General features: G+C 44.8%; 1 protein-coding gene across 2 annotated transcripts; it reads left to right on the plus strand.

The window, feature by feature from the left end:
* The first annotated feature begins 1,557 nt into the window (after positions 1-1,557).
* Positions 1,558-22,563, plus strand: E2F7 (E2F transcription factor 7). Of its 2 annotated transcripts, none has more exons than XM_033162554.1 (12): positions 1,558-1,708; positions 5,899-6,177; positions 7,484-7,652; positions 11,622-11,909; positions 12,893-13,051; positions 13,753-13,890; positions 14,215-14,409; positions 15,845-15,911; positions 17,534-18,014; positions 18,980-19,226; positions 19,901-20,328; positions 22,344-22,563. In XM_033162554.1, the coding sequence occupies exons 1-12, from the start codon at positions 1,616-1,618 to the stop codon at positions 22,518-22,520; spliced, it is 2,721 nt and encodes a 906-aa protein (XP_033018445.1). In that variant the 5' UTR covers positions 1,558-1,615; the 3' UTR covers positions 22,521-22,563. The 2 variants fall into 2 exon arrangements, with proteins under 2 accessions (XP_033018445.1, XP_033018446.1); XM_033162555.1 differs by lacking the exon at positions 1,558-1,708 and adding an exon at positions 4,514-4,579.
* The last annotated feature ends 318 nt before the right edge of the window (positions 22,564-22,881 follow it).

Below are 22,881 nucleotides of genomic sequence, written 5' to 3' on the forward strand. Positions count from 1 at the left end.
ATGTGAAGCAGCAACTCTGAATGAAGGGTTCATCCAGGCTTCCTTTTGTGCCGCCGCATTTCTAGCCACAGGGCGCCTGGCTTTAATCTGATCTGATGCATTAAAAAGGTGGGAATCACGTGAAAAAATTGCCAGCCAGGCAAACTGGGCGGCGCATTTAAATTATTTCTCCAAACTGCACGTCTGAATGTACCTATTTTCCAGAAACGCTTGTCTGCCAGTAAAACAAAAGGGCGCTTCGTTTTATTCTGTATTTCCCTCTGGGAAAGCTCCGTACTTCCTGTCATCGCTAGGCGATTCCAGGCAGGGCCCGAGCTGCCAACGGCAGACTTGCAAGGGAGGGAGGGAGGAAGCTGAGCGGTCCCGCCACCCTTCGCAGCGTCGCCTAGGATCAGGTTTCCCCCATCTGTTCCCTTGCGCCGCGCCGCCTCTCATTATCCGGAGCTTCCCGCTCCTCCTGCCTAGCGACAGCGACAGCGGCGGAGGCGGCGGGGCGGCCCAGGTGGCGCAAGGTGGGAGGAGGGCGGCGGCAGAGGCGGCGGGGAAACAGCCGCAAGGCTCCCCACCGCGTCGGCGCGGGACATTGGGACAAGAGCGCGCCGAATGCCGCGCCAAACTCTCCGAGCCAGGGCTTCGATCTGATTGGCGGGAACGCCAGGGGGACGCCCCCTCGGAGGGAGCCTGATTGGCCGGATTGTAAAAATATGTTGCAGGGCGCCAGAATAGAAGCTTTAGCGCCTAGTGGAATCTCGGGGGCTGCGGGGAAGCGGCCAGTGCAGGCACGTCGCAGGCGTAAGCGAGGGAGGAAGGGCGCAGGAGGTCAACGTTGCATTGGGGCGGGGGGCTCGTGTTTTTTTTTTCCCCCTTCGGAGGCACCCCGATGAGCCTCAAGCCCGGCTGCGGCTTTAGTAGCGGGCCTGGAGGCGCTGACGGGAAGGGGTCCCTTTGAGAGGACAGGAAGGAAACTCGAAGAAAAAATGTAAGTTTCTTAAACTTTTCTTGCGGGGCGGGAAAAATGGGAGGTGGGTCTCCCGCGCTTGTGCCGTCATATTATTCTTCCCTGCGGCTGCACCGAGGGGGAGGCCGAGCCAGAGGCTTCATGGCGGGGGGCGGGAGACCACCTTTTTTTGGGGGGGGGGAGGCCGGGGTCTCTCCCGCTCTCAGGGCGCGAGTCTTGCTCAACCGCCTTGAGCTGCGAGGTGGGCAGTTTCTGTCCCGCTTCAGTTTCAAAGCTGGGATTTCACTTCCAGGTTCTTTGCGCCAAAAGTAACTGATACCGGGGCGAACACCCTGAGCTCCCAAATGACAGATTCGCCCTCAGAGGATTCCCACTTTTCGGGGACACCCACCTCCTCTCCCAGGTCAATTTCTACCCATTCTACAGAATCTGAAGATTTTTTAATATTACGTTTCGTCACCGCCGCCTTGGCCCCCAATCTGATCCTTCTATTAATTTTGGTGGGGTTTTTTTTTAATTTAATACCTGAGAGTATTGAACTTCATAAGCTTTGCCCAAATTATTTTGGGGTTTGAAGAGGACCTGAAAGCTGGTTTTTTTTTTAGGTGGGAGATGATGTAAGGTGCTGACCCTCTTGTGCAACTTTCAATTTTACAGATGGAGATTAACTGCTTAACGCTAAAAGACCTGATCAGCTCTAGACATGGAAAAAGGGATTTTATAGATGAAGATGGGGAAAGCGCACAAAAGGTAAGCAGGTGCCTAAACACCCAGTTCGGTATTTTCAAATCTGCCCACGGCAGTCAGGCTTTGTTCTAAACTGCGTTCTCATTTATTAAAATCATGCTGGAACTTACAATATTCCAAAGTAGTAAAACCTACCTGTCATGTCCGACTCAAAAAAACAAAACCATTTTAAGTATGATTATAGTTAGTAGCTCCATAAAATTTAAAAATAAAATTGTAACAATTTACATATTTAATCACTCTTTCAGTTGGGCACTTCTCTCCGAAACTTGCAAAAGATCTTCCCCTTGGTTGTAATTTCACAAAAAGCCAGTTTCTCCACCCCTGCCCTTTAAAGGAAATGAGGAGTCGTTTTTTTTCTATTAACGAGATTTTGTGCAAGACATTTGCCATATGGGCATGGGATTATGGACAATCCTGTCATTCCTGATTGGATGTTTGTGGCAGACTCTTATACCTGTGAAAGGGGTGAGGCTGATGCGGTACTGTATCCTACTAGTGCTCTCACTGAGCAAAATGGGTCGATGTCTGGTTTCAGATATGAAACAGTAAACCTGAAGAGGTGCTCCTGATTAAACAGAAAGCACAGCAAGAAAAATGTCTCCAGTGTCAAGTGTTTTTACTTTAATGCAGTGGTCCGGATTTGAATGGAGCAGTGGCATTGGGGGAGGGGTACTTAACCCTTTATCTTCCAACCATTCTGAAGCTGCTGTTAACCAAATGAGAGGAGTGGAGTAATATGCTCCCCCCCTCCCCTGCCAAGGCAGCTTCAGCGATGAGCTTTCCTTCCTGGGAAAGGGCTGTTCCATTCAAACTGGGACACACATACCTGGCAGTTGCATTAAAGCAAAAACAAAATACAGCAAGGGGTCTCCTGTATCCATGAGGCATACAAGTCAATGTAATGGATTGGTTTCTCCTGAGATGCTACATTCTATGTCAGGCATGTCCAACAGGTAGATCGTGATCTACCGGTAGATCACTGGACACCTGTGGTAGATCACCAGAAGATCAGTGGCTCCCCCCAAAGAAGCTAAAAAAACTTTGGCTCCCCTAAAAAAAGCTCAACATCTTTGTCCTGCATCCCTAAAATGACCTGAACCACCAAAAATACGGCTTTCATTCCTAAAAGCAAAAAAAGCTCAATGTCGCTTTCCTCTTCCCTAAAGAAGCTCAACAACTTCTACGTGAACCCCCCAAAACAGGGCTTTCCTTCCTAAAAAAAGCTCAATAACTTTGACCTGGACCCCCTCAAAGGGGGTAGATCACTGCCAGTTTTTAACTCTGTGAGTAGATCGCAGTCTCTTGGAAGTTGGCCGCCCCTGTTCTATGTTGACTGGAACCTCACATTATAGACTTTATCTAAGGGGGGGCACAACCTTCACCTCAAAATAGCGCTTTTTAATCTGGAAAAGCAATGACTAGCTGCTAGTGGAACAATAGGCCTGGAAATTTACAAGCAGTGTGTGTGTGTGTAAAAGTGAAGAAGCCAGAAGAAAGCTCAATTAAGTAAACAAATAATTTTTTGTTCTCTGATTCAATAGTTTTTAACCTTTTTTTTTTTTAAAAAAAAAATGCTTGTCTCAGTTTGCTGCTATTGTAGGTATTAATCACTTCAAGTTCCGCAATCACTTTTGGCTCTTTTGACGTTGTTGCTTATCTATAGTAGATCTCTTAACACTAGCTAACCAAACAGGCAATACAAGTCTATATGACTGTTGACTGCTGTGGTATATTCCTACCAGAAAAGCTAGTGAGAGCAGCACAATCGTTTTTCGGCCTTGCAAAGTTTCCCATAGCAGGAGGTTTCAGTAAGAAATATGGTACTGATACAGCAGTGTGCGTTGACATGACCATATTGGTAAGATGTGTTAATCTGAAGTAGCAGAAAACTAAGGAGTCTTGCAGGAGAAACGCAGTACGAAAGAAAACACAATTAGGCCCTCACAATGGCTCCCACTGAGTTCTATAGGATGGAATAAGCAGGCTACAGTTTGAGAGGGATTTCTGTGGCTTCATTTGCATGTCACAGTAAGCTAAACTCTGGTTTATTGGGACCTTGCAGCCCCAGTCTATTTTTACTCCTGAGCTCAACCAAGGTTGGCTTAGCATGTCATCAATACCTGGGCCCATGGTTATGCTTTTCCTCACTACAGCTCGTGTTTAGTGAGAAGAGTCCTTAACTACAAGCCTGGGTTTGAATGACATCCCGCACAACCTGCCTTTGTGCGGGATGCTAAGTCAAACTTTGCAGGCAAAGTGACTTGTGGGCTTTCCAGGAGTCTGCTTGCACAAAACCTTTACCTGTGTGAACCAGGCCTGTGTCTCTGGCATTTAAGTCAAGCAAAATACGCAGTAGACCAGATTAGTGAGTCTGTTAAATCCCTGCCAAATGAACTTAATCACTGGTTAAACAATACATGAGTCAGTGTGATGTATCACACAGAACAGGGATGAGATACTTGTTCAATGGACAGTTTCATCAGAGATTTGTACAATCATACCTTGGCAACTCTGAGGAATAGAAATGTATAGTTTAAATGAAATTTTCTCCAAGTCCATTCATCAGCTTGGCAACTGTTTTTAACACAGTTAATTTGATTTTAATTGAGATTTTAAGAAAATTGTGTGTACTGTATGTATTTTTCTTATACATTCCAGAAAAGAGTGAAAGCATTGCACAATTTAAAAGCTGTCCGTCCCCCGCAGTATTTGAAGTATTGGTAACCAATATAAGATTTCAGAATGTACAGAAGTAATTTCCATAGGTTCTGTCATGTTCTTCTGAGACCAAGAAATAGTATCCTGGATAGGTTTATGAAAATGTCAAGGGCCTATGCTGGTGAATGGCTTCCACTGCGTTCTATGAACAGGGTAAATAGGCTTAAATTTGACACAACTGGACTCTCCCCACATATTGTGGTCATCAGAGTCTGGGACAAAAAGTTGTCCGTCCCCCCGTCCCCCGTTGTTCCAATCCACTGTCTGGTTTCAGCCCACTTTTCGCCCATTTACATGAAGGGTGTTTAATCCTATGGCAAAAATTAAATCCCTAATCTTAGGAACAATGCTAACCTTGAGAATTGTTCCCTGACCATAAACTGTATTTTGGTCTTTGCTACTTGACTGACAGGTATTTAGCTCAGGCACAATATGTTTGAACAAAATGCCTGTCATTGTATTGGGTGAAGCGTGTTTAGAGGGAGGGCCTGTGTGATTGTGCGATAACTTGCTCTTAAAACATCCTAACACCTCAGGGTAGTGTCCGTTGATGGGGGGCTGGGATGTCAGGGGGGTCACAGATATTTATTTCATTTATTTTTATTTAACAAAATTGACATACTGCTTGGGTGTAATAAAGCCTCTTAAGTGGCTTACATGAAATATTAAAATTTACAATTAAAAATATTTTAAAATGATAAAAAATTAACAGTACAAGAGATTGAAACACACCAACTTCTACATGTTGGGATAGACCTGCCTTAAACAAAACCTGTTTTGAACAGGTCCCAAAAAGAGCCAGCAGAGGTTCTTGTCTGCTGTCAATAGGCATGGAGTTCCAATATGCAGGTATTAAAATACCATTTTCTTTCATTTGTGGAATAATATTATATGGCAACTGTAATGGTGCCAGTTCCCTAGACTGAAGCAGTTGAGTGGGCACATAGAAAGTAAAATACAGTCGTACCTCGGAAGTTGAACGGAATCCATTCCGAAACTCCGTTCAACTTCCAAAACATTCGACTTCCAAAGCGCGGAGCTTCCTGCAGTCAATCAAAAGCCCCTTTGGACATTCGGCTTCCAAAAGTATGTTCGAAAACCGGAGCACTCACGTCCGGTTTTCGATCGTTCGGGAGCCGACACGTACGAGCTCCTGGGCGTTCGAGAACCGAAGTACAACTGTAGTAGAGTTCTTCCAAAGTACATCACTTTATTTCCCTGCCTATATGGCTAAGGTAAAGCAATGCACTGGTTATAAACTTGTCTCCTTCCTTTGAGACACGAGGGTCTGGGATGAGGTTCCCTCTCAACTCCACCCTAAATTTTAGCCTCTGTACCTTGCCCCATAGATCTCTATGGGAGCCATTTGTAACTGAGCAGGCCACTGTTTTTTGGTGCAATAGGACCACAGCATTGATTGGCTGCTTCTCTGCCTTCCAGTTATCTCCAAAGCTATCTTTTCTTTCTAATAGGAAAACATATTTGATCGACCCAGAATGACCCCAAAGACTCCCATGAAAAACGAACCCATTGATTTGTCAAAGCAAAAAACCTGTACCCCCGAGAGAAGTCCAATTACACCTGTTAAGCTGACGGATAGGCCCCTGGCAGATCCATGGACCCCGACAGCTAACCTAAAGATGCTTATTAGTGCTGCTAGCCCTGACATGCGGGACAGAGAAAAGAAGAAGGAGCTCTTCAGGCCAATTGAGAACAATGAATTTAATGACGCTTTTCCCGATTCCTTGCAGGTAAGAGAGACTTTCCACAGCACATTTTTTTTTTGAATTAGTCATTTATTATCTGTTTAAACTAAATGATATTTCATTTGTAGCTGTCTTGGCGCCTTCTTCATTTATCTGATTTGTGGACAGCTCTCCCAAATTGTTCTGATTGGGCTTTTCACAGCCATTCTCCTATTTCTGCTCACATAACCAAAGTGCAACTTCCTTTGTTGTCTCTTCGCCTGCCATTTTGATCTGTACTGTCACATATTACTTCCCCTGCACAGCTGCTTCACAGGGCCACCGGCATGGAAGATTTAGAGAATGTGAACTTTCCTTAGAAACAGGAATACATGGGGGAGCAGACAGACTTTGTGCTTTCCAAGTGACATGAGCAAGATACTTAAATTTCTAAACCTTCCTCCCCCTCCCCAAAATTTCACTGCCGTTACAAATATATTGCACAATAAATGACTACCAGCTGTTGTGTCACTGGAATCGTGAATTAAAAAGATGTCGTTATGTATACATAAAATATGAAAAAAAAAATCTGTTTTCTTTATTTGATTTTTATACCGCCCTTCATCAAAAGCTCCCAGGGTGGTGTGCAACATTGAGGCTATTTCAACAAAGATCTTTCTCTCAAAATTGCCCTCTTTCTTCTGCATCCAGTTTTCTTCATGTTGTGCCTTTGGGGCTGTAAGCCTGCAGGCAGAGGAGGGGTACAGCTCAGTGGCAGAGCATTTGCTTGGCATGCAGAAGCATCTCCAGGTAGGGGTGGGAATGTCCCTTCTGAAACCCTGGAGAGCTGCTGCCAGTCAGTGTAGGCAAAAGCTAGATGGACCAGCTACTTGGGCTCAGTAAAAGGCAGCTTCCTATGCCCCTAGGCCAATTGTAAAGTTTAAATGCTACACCTCTAGAGATAGGTGGAAAGGCTCCCGATCAAAACTAATGTGCGGTGTTGCTCATTACGTTCAACACTGGACCAGTTTTATTCTTGCTGCCTTGCAAACCATCACATTTCCAGTACTATCCTGCTTTTCAGAGGAGCTACCAGTGTCCAAGACCTGTCTGCCATGCTGCTGTCTTGGTCAATGGTCAGGGTAGATGAGAATTTTAGTCAAGCAACATCTGGAGGTTACTTGGCTATCCTTGATCTACAACTTTCTAGACTTGCTTAATACCTTATGCATGTATTTCATTTTTCTTCTGAAAGGCCAGGTCTTACGTATTAAAAATACAACATGTGTTGCTGATGCTGTGCCATATAACAAGGTGTTGTTTAAAAAAAAAAAAAACCCAGCCAACTACAACCCATTTTATTTGTTTCTAGTGTGGTACCGTAGATGATGGAGCAGTGGATGAATATGAAAAGCAGAGACCCAGCAGAAAGCAGAAAAGCTTAGGGCTGCTGTGCCAAAAGTTCTTGGCCCGCTACCCCAGTTATCCTTTATCAGCAGAAAAAACAACAATTTCTTTGGACGAAGTGGCTTCTAGTCTTGGTATGTATGCAAGGAAGCAATATAGACTGCAGGAATGAATGCTCCAGTTGAACTAGATAGTATCCCCTTTAAGACAAGCAGTTCTCCTTACAAACCCCACTTAAATTAACTATCCTCTCCTGAAATTTCCCATGCATTTCAGTGGTGATTCCATGGGAGAAGGTACAGGGGTTTTTTTTGCCATGAAAACTCAATGGCTGAAACTGAAAATATTCCCCACTGGTGCTACTTATCAGTTATCTGAAACAGGATATTTAATATATACAGCACCATGTTTCTTGCTGGATGTAAACCTGAGGTGCAAAATCAGATGGACTCAAATATGTTTTATTTAACTAGAATTGGGGTTGTCACATTCTATGCATTTCTTGTTGTGAGCTGCCCTGAAAATTATGTGGCCTATACAGTAAATTACATTAATTAACTACCGTATATACGTGAGTATAAGCCGACTTTTCCAGCCCATTTTTTGGGCTGAAAAAGCCGCCCTCGGCTTATACTCAAGTGAAGCGGGCGGCTGCAAAGGGACAAGCGGCAAGAAAGGGATCCTTTCTTGCTGCTTGTCTCCCCTGCCCTGCCGATCCCCCATCTGTGCCTGCTCTCTGATCCCTCCTCCTGTGCCTGCTCTGCGCGAGGATCGCCTCCTCCTCCCGTCCCTTCTCCCCGAAGGGGAACAGAGGTAGCGACGGGGCAGCGGGAGCAGGAGGAGGACGACGAGCAGGCGCGCGAGCCGGCTCAGCCCCAGAGAGCCTGTTGCTTTTGCCCCCATCCCATCCCAGCTCAGTCCGCCATAGAAACTGCCCACCCTGAAACTACCCACCCCTGAAACCTTCCCAGAAACTTCCCCCCTTAATTCCTCCCTGAATATGCCCCCTCCCCCTGAGCCCTCCCTGTAAAGAGACCTTTCTTTCCAAGCCTTCCCTCTTAACCCCTGCCCATCCCAGCTCTGCCCACTGTAGAAACTGCGCTGAGACTCTAGGTTACAGATAATAGGGAAGACCTCTGTCGGAGAGCTTGGATAGCCACTGCTAGTCACAAGAGGCAACACTGGGATATCTTGTATAAGGCAAAGCAGCTGCTTTTTTATGTTCCAGTAAGAGTAAAGCAGTATTGGGCTCAATAGTCTGATCTGGCACAGAAGGCAGTTTCACATAAATATGTATAAAGTTATTTTTCATCTTTCTATTTGCATAGCATATTTTCTTAAAATAGATTTTTGACATGGTGTTGTTAGGGCAGATTTGTGTAGCCTTTTGCTAAAGGAAGTTTAATGGAAGATGTAATGAGATGTGACAGCGTCGAGAAATATTGAGCAGGGCACTAAGTCGTTTTCACTATAGGCTCGCTGCCCCAGATGTGCTGCTGAAGGGGGGGCACCTCTCTGCACTTGAGCACCATTTTCATAGTTCCCTAAACTCCAATTAATAGTGTCATCTGTGGCTTAGCCTGTGAGTGATGATGCAGGGACGCTGCTTGGTCCCACTTGTAAATCTTCTCATGGAGCATGAATAACGGGTGGATGACTCTACCACAAGTTTGCAGTACCATGCCCTTTCCCAGGTGAATGAATTCCAAGCCTTGTTGAAGCGGACGTCAACATTGTAATTCAAGGGAGATCTACATCACAGCAACAACTCAACTACACCCAGAGCCCAAACAGTTTCAAATCTTCTGCCTGTCCATCCTAGAGTAGTAGTAATAAATACTTGGAGGAGGTGGGTGGCAACTGTGTTTTAATACAAAGTAGGCTGTCTTCTCTTGCCCCATCAGCATACCGCTGGAATGCCGTCCACTCTGAATAACCCTAAAGAGCAGCCAATGTAGTGTTGGGTCAGCCGGGGGTTGGACGACCCCCAGGCATACAACAGGAACATTTCCAGCCGGTCTCTCCCATCAGCGTTCAGCATGCAGCTCTAGGGAGTTCCGACAGCCTTCCCCGGCGATTTATAATGACTCATGTCTTGGAGACACTGAGCACATATTCAGAGTCCAGCTGAGATAAACGCAGACTGAGCTAGGCTGAGGTTGTATGCACTAAAAGCTACTTTATTAAGTATAAGGCAGAACAAAAGAAAACATGTCTCCTCTCTCTGGAGAGAAGTCTGAAGAAGAAGGAAAAAAAACGGAAACGGAGTACAGTAAACATCCGCTCCCGTGATTCCAACAGTCGGTGCTGGAGTGCATAACACAGACATGTGATAAACCAATCCTACACAATATCTGCACAGTGAGAGGAATAGAAACCCAACATGTAGTGCCCATCAGATTTTACAGACTATAAGTCCAATCATCCCTGACCATAGGCTGCGTTGTCTGGGGATGAAGTATGCCAGGCATACCCAACCTGCAGCCCTCCACATGTTTTGGCCTACAACTTCCATGATCCCTAGCTAACAGGACCAGTGGTCAGGGATGATGGGAATTGTAGTCCAAAACATCTGGAGGGCCGAAGGTTGGGGGTGCCTGGTGTATGCTTATAGCCCATAGCATCTGGAAGATACCCCATTGGCTACCGCCGGAATAACTCTCTTTCTCTCTGAAGACTTGACTGCAGTTTACAGTTTATTAGCATTTCTTCTGTTAACGGGGATAATTTATGGATGTTGTCATGCAAATTTAAGGATCGTTGCGTACATTCTAATGCTGTAACAAGTGCCACAAAGCCACATGCTGTTTTTGACTAAGTAACTATACATTATTTACTCTTTTATTGGGGATGGGGTGGGGGAGAGACAGAGATTCTAACTACATCACCGCCACACTAATACCTCAGAAGGCGGTGTTATTAGGAGTTCTGGCACTTTTGCTTGTCCCTTAAGCAGTGGCAAAGGCCGCTTAGTTTAACACCGGGGTGGTAGCCAGCAACCTGTTTTCTCTTGTTCTGCGTGACAAACTAATAACTGCCTAATTGATATTTTAAATTAAATTAAATGTCTAGGTATAGACAATCATGAGCTACAGTACTTCTTCCATAGAGGTTTTTCATTCCGGGATTGGCTTTTTCAAATGATAACGGGAGTGTCTAGACATGAAAGGATGACGTAGGGATTCACTATTCATGTAGCCTTCCTCAAGCTGAATGCTTCCACATTGAGGCACCCAAAGGAAAGATAAATCATTTTAACAGAAGCAGCTATGTAGGCTACTATCCATAATAATGATGATGATTTATTATTTATACCTCTCACATCTGGCTGGGTTTCCCCAGCCACTCTGGGCGGCTTCCAACAAAATATTAAAATACAACAGTCCGTCACACATTAAAAACTTCCCTGCACAGGGCAGCCTTCAGATGTCTTCTAAAAGTCTGGCAGTTGTTTTTCTCTTTGGCACCTGGTGGGAGGGCATTCCACAGGGCAGGCGCCACTACCGAGAAGGCCCTCTGCCTGGTTCCCTGTAACTTGGCTTCTCGCAGTGAGGGAACCACCAGAAAGCCCTCGGCACTGGACCTCAGTGTCCATATTGTGAATAAGCCATAAAAGCTCTTCTATAGGATACCTTTGAGCCAAAGGACCTGGACAGGTAAAACTGTTTTTAAGCCAGAGACACCATGTTAACCCTCTGGTGTTACCTAACACACACACACACACAGAGAGAGAGAGAGAGAGAGAGAGAGCCAGGCAGACCACAAGACATCACTGTGATGCGAATACTTCAGCTAGAATTATGTGAAAGTCTCTGTGACTTGTACATGGAAAGTAGCCCCAAAGAGACCAATTTCCTGCTGTTATGTGACTTTACAGCACATCTCTAATGAGCCACTGAAAAGTTTTGCTCTTTTGACAGCTGTTGTGTCTATATCTTGTCTGGTTGCTAAACAGTAGAACATGAGACCATACTTGTGTTCCTCGTTTTGGAAGTAGAATACCACCATGTCTTGTCTTGTAATGTGGGAGTTTGGTTTTGTTTGGTGTATTTTGCAATGTTGTGCTTTTATTCTCTTTGTCTTGCTTTTCGTTCCGCATCTAGGAGTTGAGCGTAGACGAATTTATGACATAGTGAATGTCTTGGAGTCTCTTGATCTCGTTAGCCGAGTGGCTAAGAATCAGTACTGTTGGCACGGTCGTCACAGCTTGAGTCAAACGCTCAGAAACCTCCAGGAAATAGGAGAGCTGCAGAAATATGAAGAACTTATGGCTTCTTTCCAGCATAAAGAGCTAGACCTTTACTGTAAATTTGGAGAACACAAAAAAGAGACCTTTCTAGATTTCCAAGACCGGCAATTGCTTGACTTCTCAGAGACAGATTGTCCATCTGGTAAGTTAGCAAAGGCTACTGGCAAAATAAAGAGAGAGGTCCTTGCCATCATCAACATGTGACAGGTGTTCTATTTCTATTTCTGAAGTAAATTACTGCATTGAAATTACTGCATTTTGTGGGGACAAGACTTCTTTTCGTCCAAATGGTGGAACTATATAGGATTAGCTCTTGCGTCTTTGCCCTCTCTTGTTGCCCCAAATGCTGCCATGATATTGCAGTATATAATAATAATAATAATAATAATAATAATAATAATAATAATAATAAATATATTCATATCCCACCCATCTGGCTGGGTCTCCTCAGCTACTTTGGGTGGCTTCCAACAATATTAAAAACACAATAAAACAGCAAACATTAAAAACTTCCCTAAACAGGGCTGCCTTCAGATGTCTTCTTAAAGTCAGATAGTTGTTTATTTCCTTGACATCTGATGGCAGGATGTTCCACAGGGCAGGCGCCACTACCGAGAAGGCCCTCTGCCTGGTTTCCTGTAACTTCGCTTCTCGCAGTGAGGGAACCTTCAGAAGGCCCTTGGTGCTTGAACTCAGTGAACAATGGGGGTGGAGACACTCCTTCAGGTATACGAGGCCGAGGCTGTTTATCAATGGTGCTATGTAAATGCTTTTATAAATAAAATAAGTCAACCTACATATCCTTTTTCTTCTGGTGCTTCCTTCTAACTTCTGATTTCACTCTTCTTCGCTCCTATATTCTATGCAGAATATAATCCTCAGAATGTCCTGCTTTCCACACACTCCTTCAAGATACTTTGCTATGACCTTCCTTCTTTCCTTAAGAGAGTTAAAGTGCAACTGCCCATCTGCTATAGGCAATTATTTTCTGCTCATTTAAAAAAAAACAACCTGCTTCCCAACAAGGAAATGTTTTTCTTTTTTTCTGCTTGAGAAGCCTTCAAAACGCTTTCTTGGCTGTGATAGATGTAGCATGCTGAGACTTGGGTTGTGTTTGTAATACAGCGTCTGCAAACAGCAGAAAGGACAAGTCGTTGAGGATTATGAGCCAAAAATTTGTCATGCTGTTCCTCGTCTCCAAGACCAAGATAGTTACTCTCGACATAGCAGCAAAAATATTGATAGAAGAAAGCCAGGATACAGCAGATCACAGCAAGTTTAAAAGTAAGGATTGTTTCTGGGGTGAATTATCATTTAGTCACTGCAGAGAATAATAGTCATGCTGACATCACAAGGGAACATACTTGGTTTTTCAGATTTTTTTAGGGGGGTGAGATTCATATGGAACAGGATGACCCTGCATCATGTTATGCAGGTGATACAAGAGCCTAGTTCAAACCTTAGCTTGTGCAGGATGCGTGTACATGAATATTAACGATTACTTGGCCACTGTGCACTGAAAACAGATTTTTAAAACTAAACGATAAAATGATCTCCTGTGGTCCTGCCTAAGATGAAAACAGCACACAAAGCTCTGGAACAAAATTTATTATCCTAGATTTGGTTATGAATGTATTTTAAAGAGCCTGCAATCCTGCTGGATTAAAATCAATTCATTGATTTATGTAGGACCAGGGTTTGAACTCAAGGACTATACTGTAATATAAAACAATTAGTTTTATGGTTTTTTTTCTTAATGAATATGGCATATTCATGTTCCAGATACAAATCTTTATGCATAGTAATTTTGCTAGGGAATTCATCCACCAGTCAAGAGTAAGAGTTCACCCACCCCAAAGACCTAAAATACGTTACATTTTTTGTACCATGTCCTCATGATTTTACTTCTGGGTTCTCTGGTAGCAGTTCTTCAGCCTGGTTAGTTACATCTTAATGTAATGCTTTTTTCAATTGTTTTCTTTTAGCAAAGGTACGGCGATTGTACGATATTGCCAACGTCCTGACAAGCCTTGGGCTCATTGAGAAAGTGCATGTAACAGAGGAAAGGGGTCGTAAGCCAGCCTTCAAATGGATTGGGCCGGCGGAGTTCACTGGAGACAATGGTAATATTCTTCAAATTATGTCATAATCTCTTTTTATGCATTTCTTACAGCCTTAACAGCCCCAACCCGGCTCAAATGGTTTCTCGTATTTATGTAAAGGAGACTCTAGTAATGTGAAGAATAGAAAGCCCAACCCTTAACATTGCAAGGGCGCCATTCAAGGGGCCTCAGTAGGCGTCTTCCGATTATAACTCTTCTGCTTCACCTGTGAAGTGTCTTGCTTTGTCAGTGAAACTGGTTTACTGCCAGGGCTTCTTCATGTAGAGCGCGGCTTGCAGGTCATCCTTTGACTAGCTGGTTTTAACGAAGAATGCATTTGTTTAGGTGGCATAAAGATGGAGATTCCAGCCTGTGCTGCTTTGACGAAAGCGAAAGGGGCGGCCCGCGTCTCCCATCAAGCCTGTGCCAGTAGGAAAGAGCGGCTCTCGCGACACGCTTCTTTTGGCGCAGCTCAGCCTTCCGAAGTGGCCAAGAGGAAGGCCAGCTCAGAACCCAGCAGCCCACGCAGGGGGAAACAAGGTAACTTGGGGAGGCCTTGAGCTCCTCCAACCCACCAGCTCTGCTAACAACCTTCCGGCTAATAGCCGTGCACCTGCGCATCTCTTTTCGGGTAAAGCAGCTCCCTTTCCGCAAGCTTAAACTTAGAGCGTGCTCCTTTTGTTAGAATTTGGCACAGGCAGATTAAAGCCCTTTAAATGGAAAGAGAACATATTATTTTATGGTTGCTGGTAAGATGGAGCTGGCTGGAACAATCCTGTTTATAGTACTTTCACACTTCAGCACTGTCAGGCTTTATAAAGTGATTTGAAGGTTTTACTAGAATGGCAACTGGCCCATCTCTGCCTGGTGCACGGAGCCTAGCTCAGAAAGTACTGTGTTACCTTGGCCTACGGAACAATAGAATGGTTGCCTCCAACTGCAAAAAAAATGTGCTTGGGTGTAAGTTGTAGGCATCGGGACTGAGCTATAGAATATTTTTTAAAATTCTGAATTCCAGGCCACCATTTTCACTGAGGTCTATAAATTCCTGGGAGAGGAAAGAGGAAATAGTTTCTGCAATTCCACTGAACCTCAGAGACGCTTTGAGGGCACAGCTTCAAGAACAATCCTACACAGCCCTCCCCCCCCCCCCAGCTCAGAAGAAATGTGTATCTATATTGTGATGTTCTTCAGGGCCTCTTCAAGGATCTCTGAAGTGCAGCACAATTGCGGGAACTCTGGGCTCAAGAGAAGGGCTGGGCTAGACCTGGGATAGCTCAGTTGGTAGAGAATGAGACTCTTAACCTCAGGGTCATGGGGCTGAGCCCCACAATGGGCAAAAGATTCCTGCATTGCAGGGGGTTGGATGAGATAACCCTCATGGTCCCTTCCAACTCCAAAATTCTATGATTCTTTGATTTTGTATCATGGTTAGCTTTGGAAGAGGAGCTGAACATGAACACGCTAAAGAGCTGTGGGGTGAGTGGGAAGACGATTGTTCTCACAGTCATACTGCATTCCCAAGCTCAGCGGTGAGTGGGGAAGCATCCTGGCAACCAGATGTTTTAGCTGTCTATGATGGCCAGCCAAAATTTGTGGACACCTGTATTTTCATATAGGCTAGAGAAGGAACTGCAAATCACTTTGACGGTGACAGTCATCTGAGATCTGATGTCAAGTGATTGAAACTTCAAGTTGTGACTTCAAAGGAAGAACAGGGAGTGTAGCCGAAGAATTCTCTCAATACTTCCATTGCAGCCCCATCCGAGATGGAGCCTAGAAAATGAATAATTACCGGATCCTATATACATGGTCCCTGAAACAGTACTCATCAACAGTGCTGCCTGTCTTCCTAAGTTCATGTCTCTCTGTGAATTGTAGTTGTTTCTCAAGAGAAGACATGATTGGGCGTTTGCATGGCGGTACAAACATAACCGTCACCCGTTGGTAGTTAATTCAGCGTTCTGCTTTTCAGATGACTGCTGCTCCAAAATGATAAATCTAGCATCTGTTTGCTGCCAGAAGATGGAAGATGACACACGGTATGTTGTGGATTTTAAAGCTTGATACTCTGCAAAAGCGGTGGTCTGCATTAAAATGAGCTTCAGTCTTCCAAGTATAGCTTATGTGACAAGAACAGGCCATGATTCAGTAACAGTTTGTGGCTTTGCATGTTTCACAAAGAGTTTCATGGGGTACAGCAGCTGCTCCAGTTGGGTTGCTCATTAGACTTGAACAATCATCATCATTCTTTATTACGGTCAAAGACCAGCTCTTAAAAAGGAGGTAAAGTAAAAATAAAAATAAATACAGCGGATCCCTTTGACGAAACACTTTCTGGGGATGTTACATATATAAAACTCTTTGAACAAGATTTAAAAGAAAATTATTAATTGCATTACAATGTTAAAGATTTAAAATAGTGGCTGCAGAAGGCTGAGCCCGGCTCGCTCGAGATTCCATTGAGGAGAAACTTAGATGGGCTGAGAAGAAGGTCTATATCTGCAAATTTGGACACAAAATCTGGCAACCGCCCTGGTAATCATCGGGTCTTTACCTAACAGGAGCAGGTTGTATAACTGCTTTTCTGGGAGGCTTGCAAACCTCACCAGTATGGGGTCCATGATTTTTGAACAAATTTTGACTTTGCACAAGGTGCAGCACATAGAATAAAGCGAACTCCTGGTGTGATGTTTCCTTGATAGTTGTGAAAATATACATCCCGCTAAGTGAAGTAAATAACTATATTAACATTTTAACGAAGGTAGACATTTTGAAGCTCTCTAATTTGAAGCTTTGGTTGCATTAAAATATAATGAATGGCACCTCCGAAAATTATCTATGCTACCATGGAGAGACCGAATAAGAAATCTAAAGAGGAAGCTGGATTTAAATAAAGCTTGTGTTACCCAATGGCCATTTTATCCTGATAACGTAGATGTTCTAATATTGCGATGGATTAAATCCAAGGATGCGGTTCTTTATGTGAATTTAAAGTTGAGTAAAATGTGTATGGCACCATCTTAAACTTAAAACACGACAGAGGCAACTTGCTGAGAATCTTGTTTGGCCTCCAGTGCTCATTTCATAAGGCAAATAAAATTCTTGAAATCAGTACTCATCATTGTGAGTGTTGTCATGAATAACACTGATCAGCTAGCACCTTGGCCACAGCTCTTTATAAGAGTGTCAGATCTCCTCATCTCTTGCAAGTCTAGCATAAATTTTAAACCCCTTTTACCTTTTGCACAGAAAATTGCTCGTGTAGTAACATGGTGACTTATCACATAATGTTCTAGTTAGTGTCTGAATCTAGGTGAAGCCAGCAAAAAGGGTGGCAATGGTGGTAGGAGAGAGTGGTGTTTTTTTGGCACTGCCATTTTGTGACAGAGCAGATTGTTTATTTTAATTTGTTTTTCATTGAAACATTTATATCTTGCCCTTCTGGTGTGAAGGCCTTCAGAGCACGTCAGAAAATTGCAACAAGCCTTCCTCAGGCCTAATCTTGTTCATTGCATTTTCCCATCCTAAACTGGAATAAATAGACACATGTATGCAAACCATTTGGTGATTTAGTTCTTTCCTAAGCAAGGTTTTTCTTAGCAGAGCAAGAATAGCATGTGCCATGGTTCTAGACTAACTATCTCTCCCTTTGTCTTTTTAGCAAAGGTCTTGAAGCGGCAGGAAACCTGGGCATCGTTTCCCCTTTCTCTGTTCTCCCTGGAGACTCAGACTGTTGTCTTAACACCTTCCCTCCCCTCTCCTCAAATGCAAGCTCAGACACGTCACAGCCGTCTCTGCCAAATGGGATCAATGACCAAGGTCTGCCATTATTGGCTTCCAAGTCAGAGGCTGGCAAAACCACCGTGCTCTCCAACCAACCTTTTGTTTACTTGCCATCTCCCTCTCTGTACATGCTGTGTGGCAGTCTTCCTGAGAGTCTCTCGAGGGGAAGTCCTCCAGAAAAGGGAAATTGGGACCTCAAGGGCCAGACGTCACCCTGCCCATCAGAAGGGGCCGAGTCTCCAGATAAATGTCAGAAGCGGAGTTCCCAGTGGCATGTTCCTCCCACAGAAGAGGAACCGACAGCAAAAAGGCAGAGTCTGGAGCAGAGCGACGGTCCCATTTCACTGGTGGTATCTAAGGTAAGAGAAATACGTTGGACCAATATCCAGGTTTTGATTGCAGCAGGAGAAATGGAAGGTTGCACTTGAAATGACCCTTACCTAGATGAATTAGCATACTGCAGAGAACTAGGCAGCATTCATTGCCCCTGACATGTTTGCTGTAAAGCTTTGAGGTATTTGCTTCCCCTCTGTGCTGCAGAAGTCATCATAGAGACATGTGATAAATGGCAAGGAACGTTTTTTGGCTAGCGCAGTTTGTTCAGAGCGTGTTGCTGAGAACACCGAGGTTGCAGGTTCAATCCCTATATGGGACAGCTGCGTATTCCTGCACTGCAGGAATCTCTTCCTTAGGGTCCCTTCCAACTCTCTGATTCTGTGTGCAGTCCCTCCAGTGTTGGAAGAGGAAAGCAAATAAGCGAAACGTCTCCTAGAGCTTGAAGAAGTCAAAATGCCATCAGAAGCACCGGTCCACCAACACCTCCGCAATGTGCCGCATGCCGTGCAAATAAGCCTAGATGAGTCATTCCAGTGAGTCAAATCAGACATTGTAGCAGAAGGATTCCTTAATGAGTGGATTTGGATGCAAAATCGCTCCCAAGTTATCAGTCAGACTGAGCAAGGGCAAAATGCTATCACTAAGTCATTGCCACTCAGCTTCCTGTTCCAGATTGTGGCAGTCCTTGGTGTTTCCCATTCAGGAACAAATCATTGGTTCTTGCTACTTTGTCATTTTTTTTGCCAGTTGCATGAATTAACTCCTGCCTGTTCTGCCTTGGAAATCAAAGCTTCATTTTGGTTTTGGTGGGTAGGGGAGGACCCTAATAAAGAAGGCTATTTTATGATAAATTTATCCCTTGATCAACTATTCTTAACCTTTCAAAGCTAGACATAATTTGTACTAGGGTCCTAGTCCCATAATAGAGCTATACCTGTTTTGTTTTGTATTTCTTTAATGAAATGAATTGTACTTTTGTTTTTCTTAGAAGAATGCTAAGCCAACAGATGCAGAATCTTCCTCGGATCGTAACTGCAGTCCCATTGACCAACTTCAGTTTGAAGCAGGGGTGCCTGCTGCTATAGAAGCTGCTAAATCTTTGGAAACTCGGGAGCAAGAAAAGCCATTTAGGAATAAGTGTTCGAAAGAAAATGCAAAGGAAAATGAACAGGCCTCTCAAGAAAATGGCAATCAGTCCTTCTTGCCACAGTATCTTTATGTGCAGCCTGCAGCTGGTAAGGCTACTCTTGGGAACTAGGTACTGATGTAGCACCTAGCCAGAGCATACTTTAAACTAGGTGCATGCAAAACGCTGATAGATTACTAGGTAGGGAGCTAGAATTTCCAAATCTAAATCCTTTCTCTGTTACCTATCCCCTTCGTTGTAGCTTTGTTGTAGCATAGCTTGCCCCAAGTCGGGGATGGCATGGAGAAGTCGCGCTATCTGTCTACTAGATCATCTCTACTTCATAAAGCTTAGCAGAAGCTGTCCAGATTTTTTTAATTTTTCAGGCTTAACACTCATTCCCCGTAGAAAGAGTAACAAGTGAGGTGGTGCCCCAGGTGGTGTGGCCCCCAACTCTCATCAGCCCCAGCTGCTGTGGCCACTGGGCCAGTAGTTTGACAACATAATCTATAGCAGAGCTGGAGAACCTCTAGCCCATGAACCAACCTTGGCCCTTTCTCAAGAGAAAAGGATATGCAATGGGTGGAATTCAATGTCGCGTTTACCCAATATTTTGGTCTGGAGGTTCTCATCACACACACACACTAGGGGAGGGGAACCCCATTGTGCAAGCAGAAGTCCTTGAACAGGGCTTACACTGGTGGGGCTAACTAGGCGAATCCCGCCAGTTACTGTCTCATCTAACTGCAAATGTCTGCCTCTGTTCTTCTCTCTGTTGTTTAGGATTGAATGGCTTTAATTTCCTGTTTCCTGCCAGCCAAGCTCCTGGTCCCGTCAACCTGCCTTCGAGCCGTTTCCCTTCGCTTAACGTTCCCTGTATGATGGTTCCATCTACAGCCTTGGCACCGTTCCCTCTCATCTATTCCCCGGCAGTCACAAGCCAACTTTCTTCTGCTCCTGCCGGCTCCTTCCCAAATGTCACGTGCATGAATTTCAGTATGCCTGGCCTGTCACCTACAACACCTGTTTTCATTGGGACCCCAGCAGCAGTAGTCGCTCCAAATTCATCACAGCTACCAACGCTGGAGCCGCACCAGCAGATCCAGCCAGCTGTACACCTGAGTCCTGTCCTCGGGTCTGCCTGCAGCTCCATTAAAGCAGACTCGCCGGTTTGCATGGGGCACCCAGTCACCCTCCTGAAATTCCAGCAGGTGAGAATGCAAAGATTGGGTGTGAATGAAGCTCAGGGTAAAGGTGAAGGGATTCCTGACCATTAGGTCCAGTTGTGTCCGACTCTGGGGTTGTGGCGCTCATCTCGCTTTATTGGCCGAAGGAGCCGGTGTACAGCTTCCGGGTCATGTGGCCAGCATGACAAAGCCGCTTCTGGCGAACCAGAGCAGCGCACGGAAACGCCCTTTACCTTCCAGCCTATTTATCTACTTGCACTTTGACGTGCTTTCGAACTGCTAGGTTGGCAGGAGCTTGGACCGAGCAATGGGGGCTCACCCCGTCACGGGGATTCGAACCACCGACCTTCTGATCAGCAAGCCCTAGGCTCTGTGGTTTAACCCACAGCGCCACCTGCATAACTGAAGCTCATATTGGGAGCGCATAAAATGCGTCTATTTAAACCAAATCACCTTACGTTTCAAAACTGGCGCTTTTGTGGCAGCTGAAGACCATAACATTGTTAAATGTTTTATTTTATTATTTTGTAAACGGCAGTTCCTATTTATGAAATCAGCCAGGTGCTTATTTATAAATGAAGCTAGGATTCTCCTCCCCTCACTTGCGCAGGACAAAGTCTCTCATCTTTATAATAAGCTCCAGCACATTTATGGTCTTACAACCCACACAGATTTTATGTATTTATTGTATTTCTATCCCATCCTTTTCTCCAGGTTGGTCAAGGTTTCCCCCTTCTTTCTTTCATCCCCAAAACCCTGCAAAGTGGTTTTAGGCTATGACTGGCCCGAGGCCACCCACTGAGTTTCATGGCTGAGTGGGGATTTGAGCCCTGGTCTCCCAAGTCTTAATCTGACACTAACCCCTAGACCAGTGTTTTTCAACCACTGTTCCGCGGCACACTAGTGTGCCGCGAGATGTTGCCTGGTGTGCCGTGGGAAAAAATGTGTTTATTTGATTCCTATTCAAGAGAATTACTTTATATATAGTCAATATAGGCACAGAGTTAATTTTTTTAACATTTTCTAATGGTGGTGTGCCTCGTGATTTTTTTCATAAAACAAGTGTGCCCTTGCCCAAAAAAGGTTGAAAAACACTGCCCTAGACCACAGTAACTCTCTTGTTGATTTCAGTAAAGGAATTCCTTGTATGGGATGTCGCCCAATAAGGAACCATGCAACTAGGGTGAATTAATGCAATCCTATACAACTGAGTTGTATAGCGCGGGTGGCGCTGTGGGTTAAACCACAGAGCCTAGGGCTTGCCGATCAGAAGGTCGGCAGTTTGAATCCCCACGAAGGGGTGAGCTCCCGTTGCTCAGTCCCAGCTCCTGCCCACCTAGCAGTTCGAAAGCACGTCAAAGTGCAAGTAGATAAATAGGTATCGCTCCGGTGGGAAGGTAAATGGCATTTCCGTGCGCTGCTCTGGTTTGCCAGAAGCAGCTTAGTCATGCTGGCCACATGGCCTGGAAGTTGTATGCCGGCTCCCTCGGCCAGTAACGCGAGATGAGCACCGCAACCCCAGAGTTGACACGACTGGACCTAATGGTCAGGGGTCCCTTTACATGCAACTGAGTGCATGCTTTAAAATTTTGGTTTTTTGACTGGAGCCTCTTAAAGGCTGGGATAATTAGTGGCATACATTCATTCATACAATATATGAATGGTTCCTATTCTATGTGGTGGTCAAATTCAAATAGGCTGAGGGACAAACTTCCTTGCACCCATGGTTTCTCCACCAAAACAAATCAACGGTTTTAATGGGGGAAGAGACCGGAACTAAGACCATGGCTACCATCTACAAATTGCTCGCTCCATTCAACCTCAATCTGCAACTCATTTTAGTGATTGCAGAGGCAGGGAACCTCAAAATGATGCTGAACTCTTTACAGCCTCAGCCAGAATAGCCAAGGGTCAGAGATTATGAGAGTTGTAACCTCGCAGTGTCTAAAGGGCCACAGGTTCACCCCACTTCTGAGCTAGATGAATTGGATCTGAGAGAGAACGGCTTCTGAATTGTTTTTGTCTCTCCCTATGAATAGTCTTCTGCAGCCCCGCTGACTCCTAAGAACATGCGTTCCACACCCCAAGAAGTGTTTTTCAAGACCCCTGGCAGCCTTGAAGACCCTGTGGCGTGGCGGAAAAGCGAAGGCAACCAGAGCAGAATGGCAAGCTCTGTTCAAAGAAGATTAGAGATCTCCAGCAACAGCTGTGACTAATCCCACTCACAGCAGAGGTGTGGGCAGCCTAGGATGCAGAGCCTTAAACCCCCCCCCCCCCCAGAAATAATCAGTTATTACATAAAAAGGAGAGAAGAGGTTTTAAAAACAGGCACGCTTGCCCACTGTGCATTTGCCCACTACCCTGTTGATGTTCTTCCTCGTGAATCACCCCAGCTGTGGAAAGATTAATACCCGTTAAAATCTGAATTATGCACATGCTGATACAAGGGAGCATCGGGTTCTATTTGGGGAGTTTATGAAGTCGTATTAGTGATCAGTTATATGAGCAGGTTTACCAGGGTCTGTTCCGAAGTCCAGAACTGGGGGAAGCTGGCTAGCACTTATATAGGGAAAATGT

The sequence above is a fragment of the Lacerta agilis genome, chromosome 10, assembly GCF_009819535.1.
Source record: "Lacerta agilis isolate rLacAgi1 chromosome 10, rLacAgi1.pri, whole genome shotgun sequence".
In the NCBI taxonomy this organism is placed as follows: Eukaryota; Metazoa; Chordata; class Lepidosauria; order Squamata; family Lacertidae; genus Lacerta; species Lacerta agilis.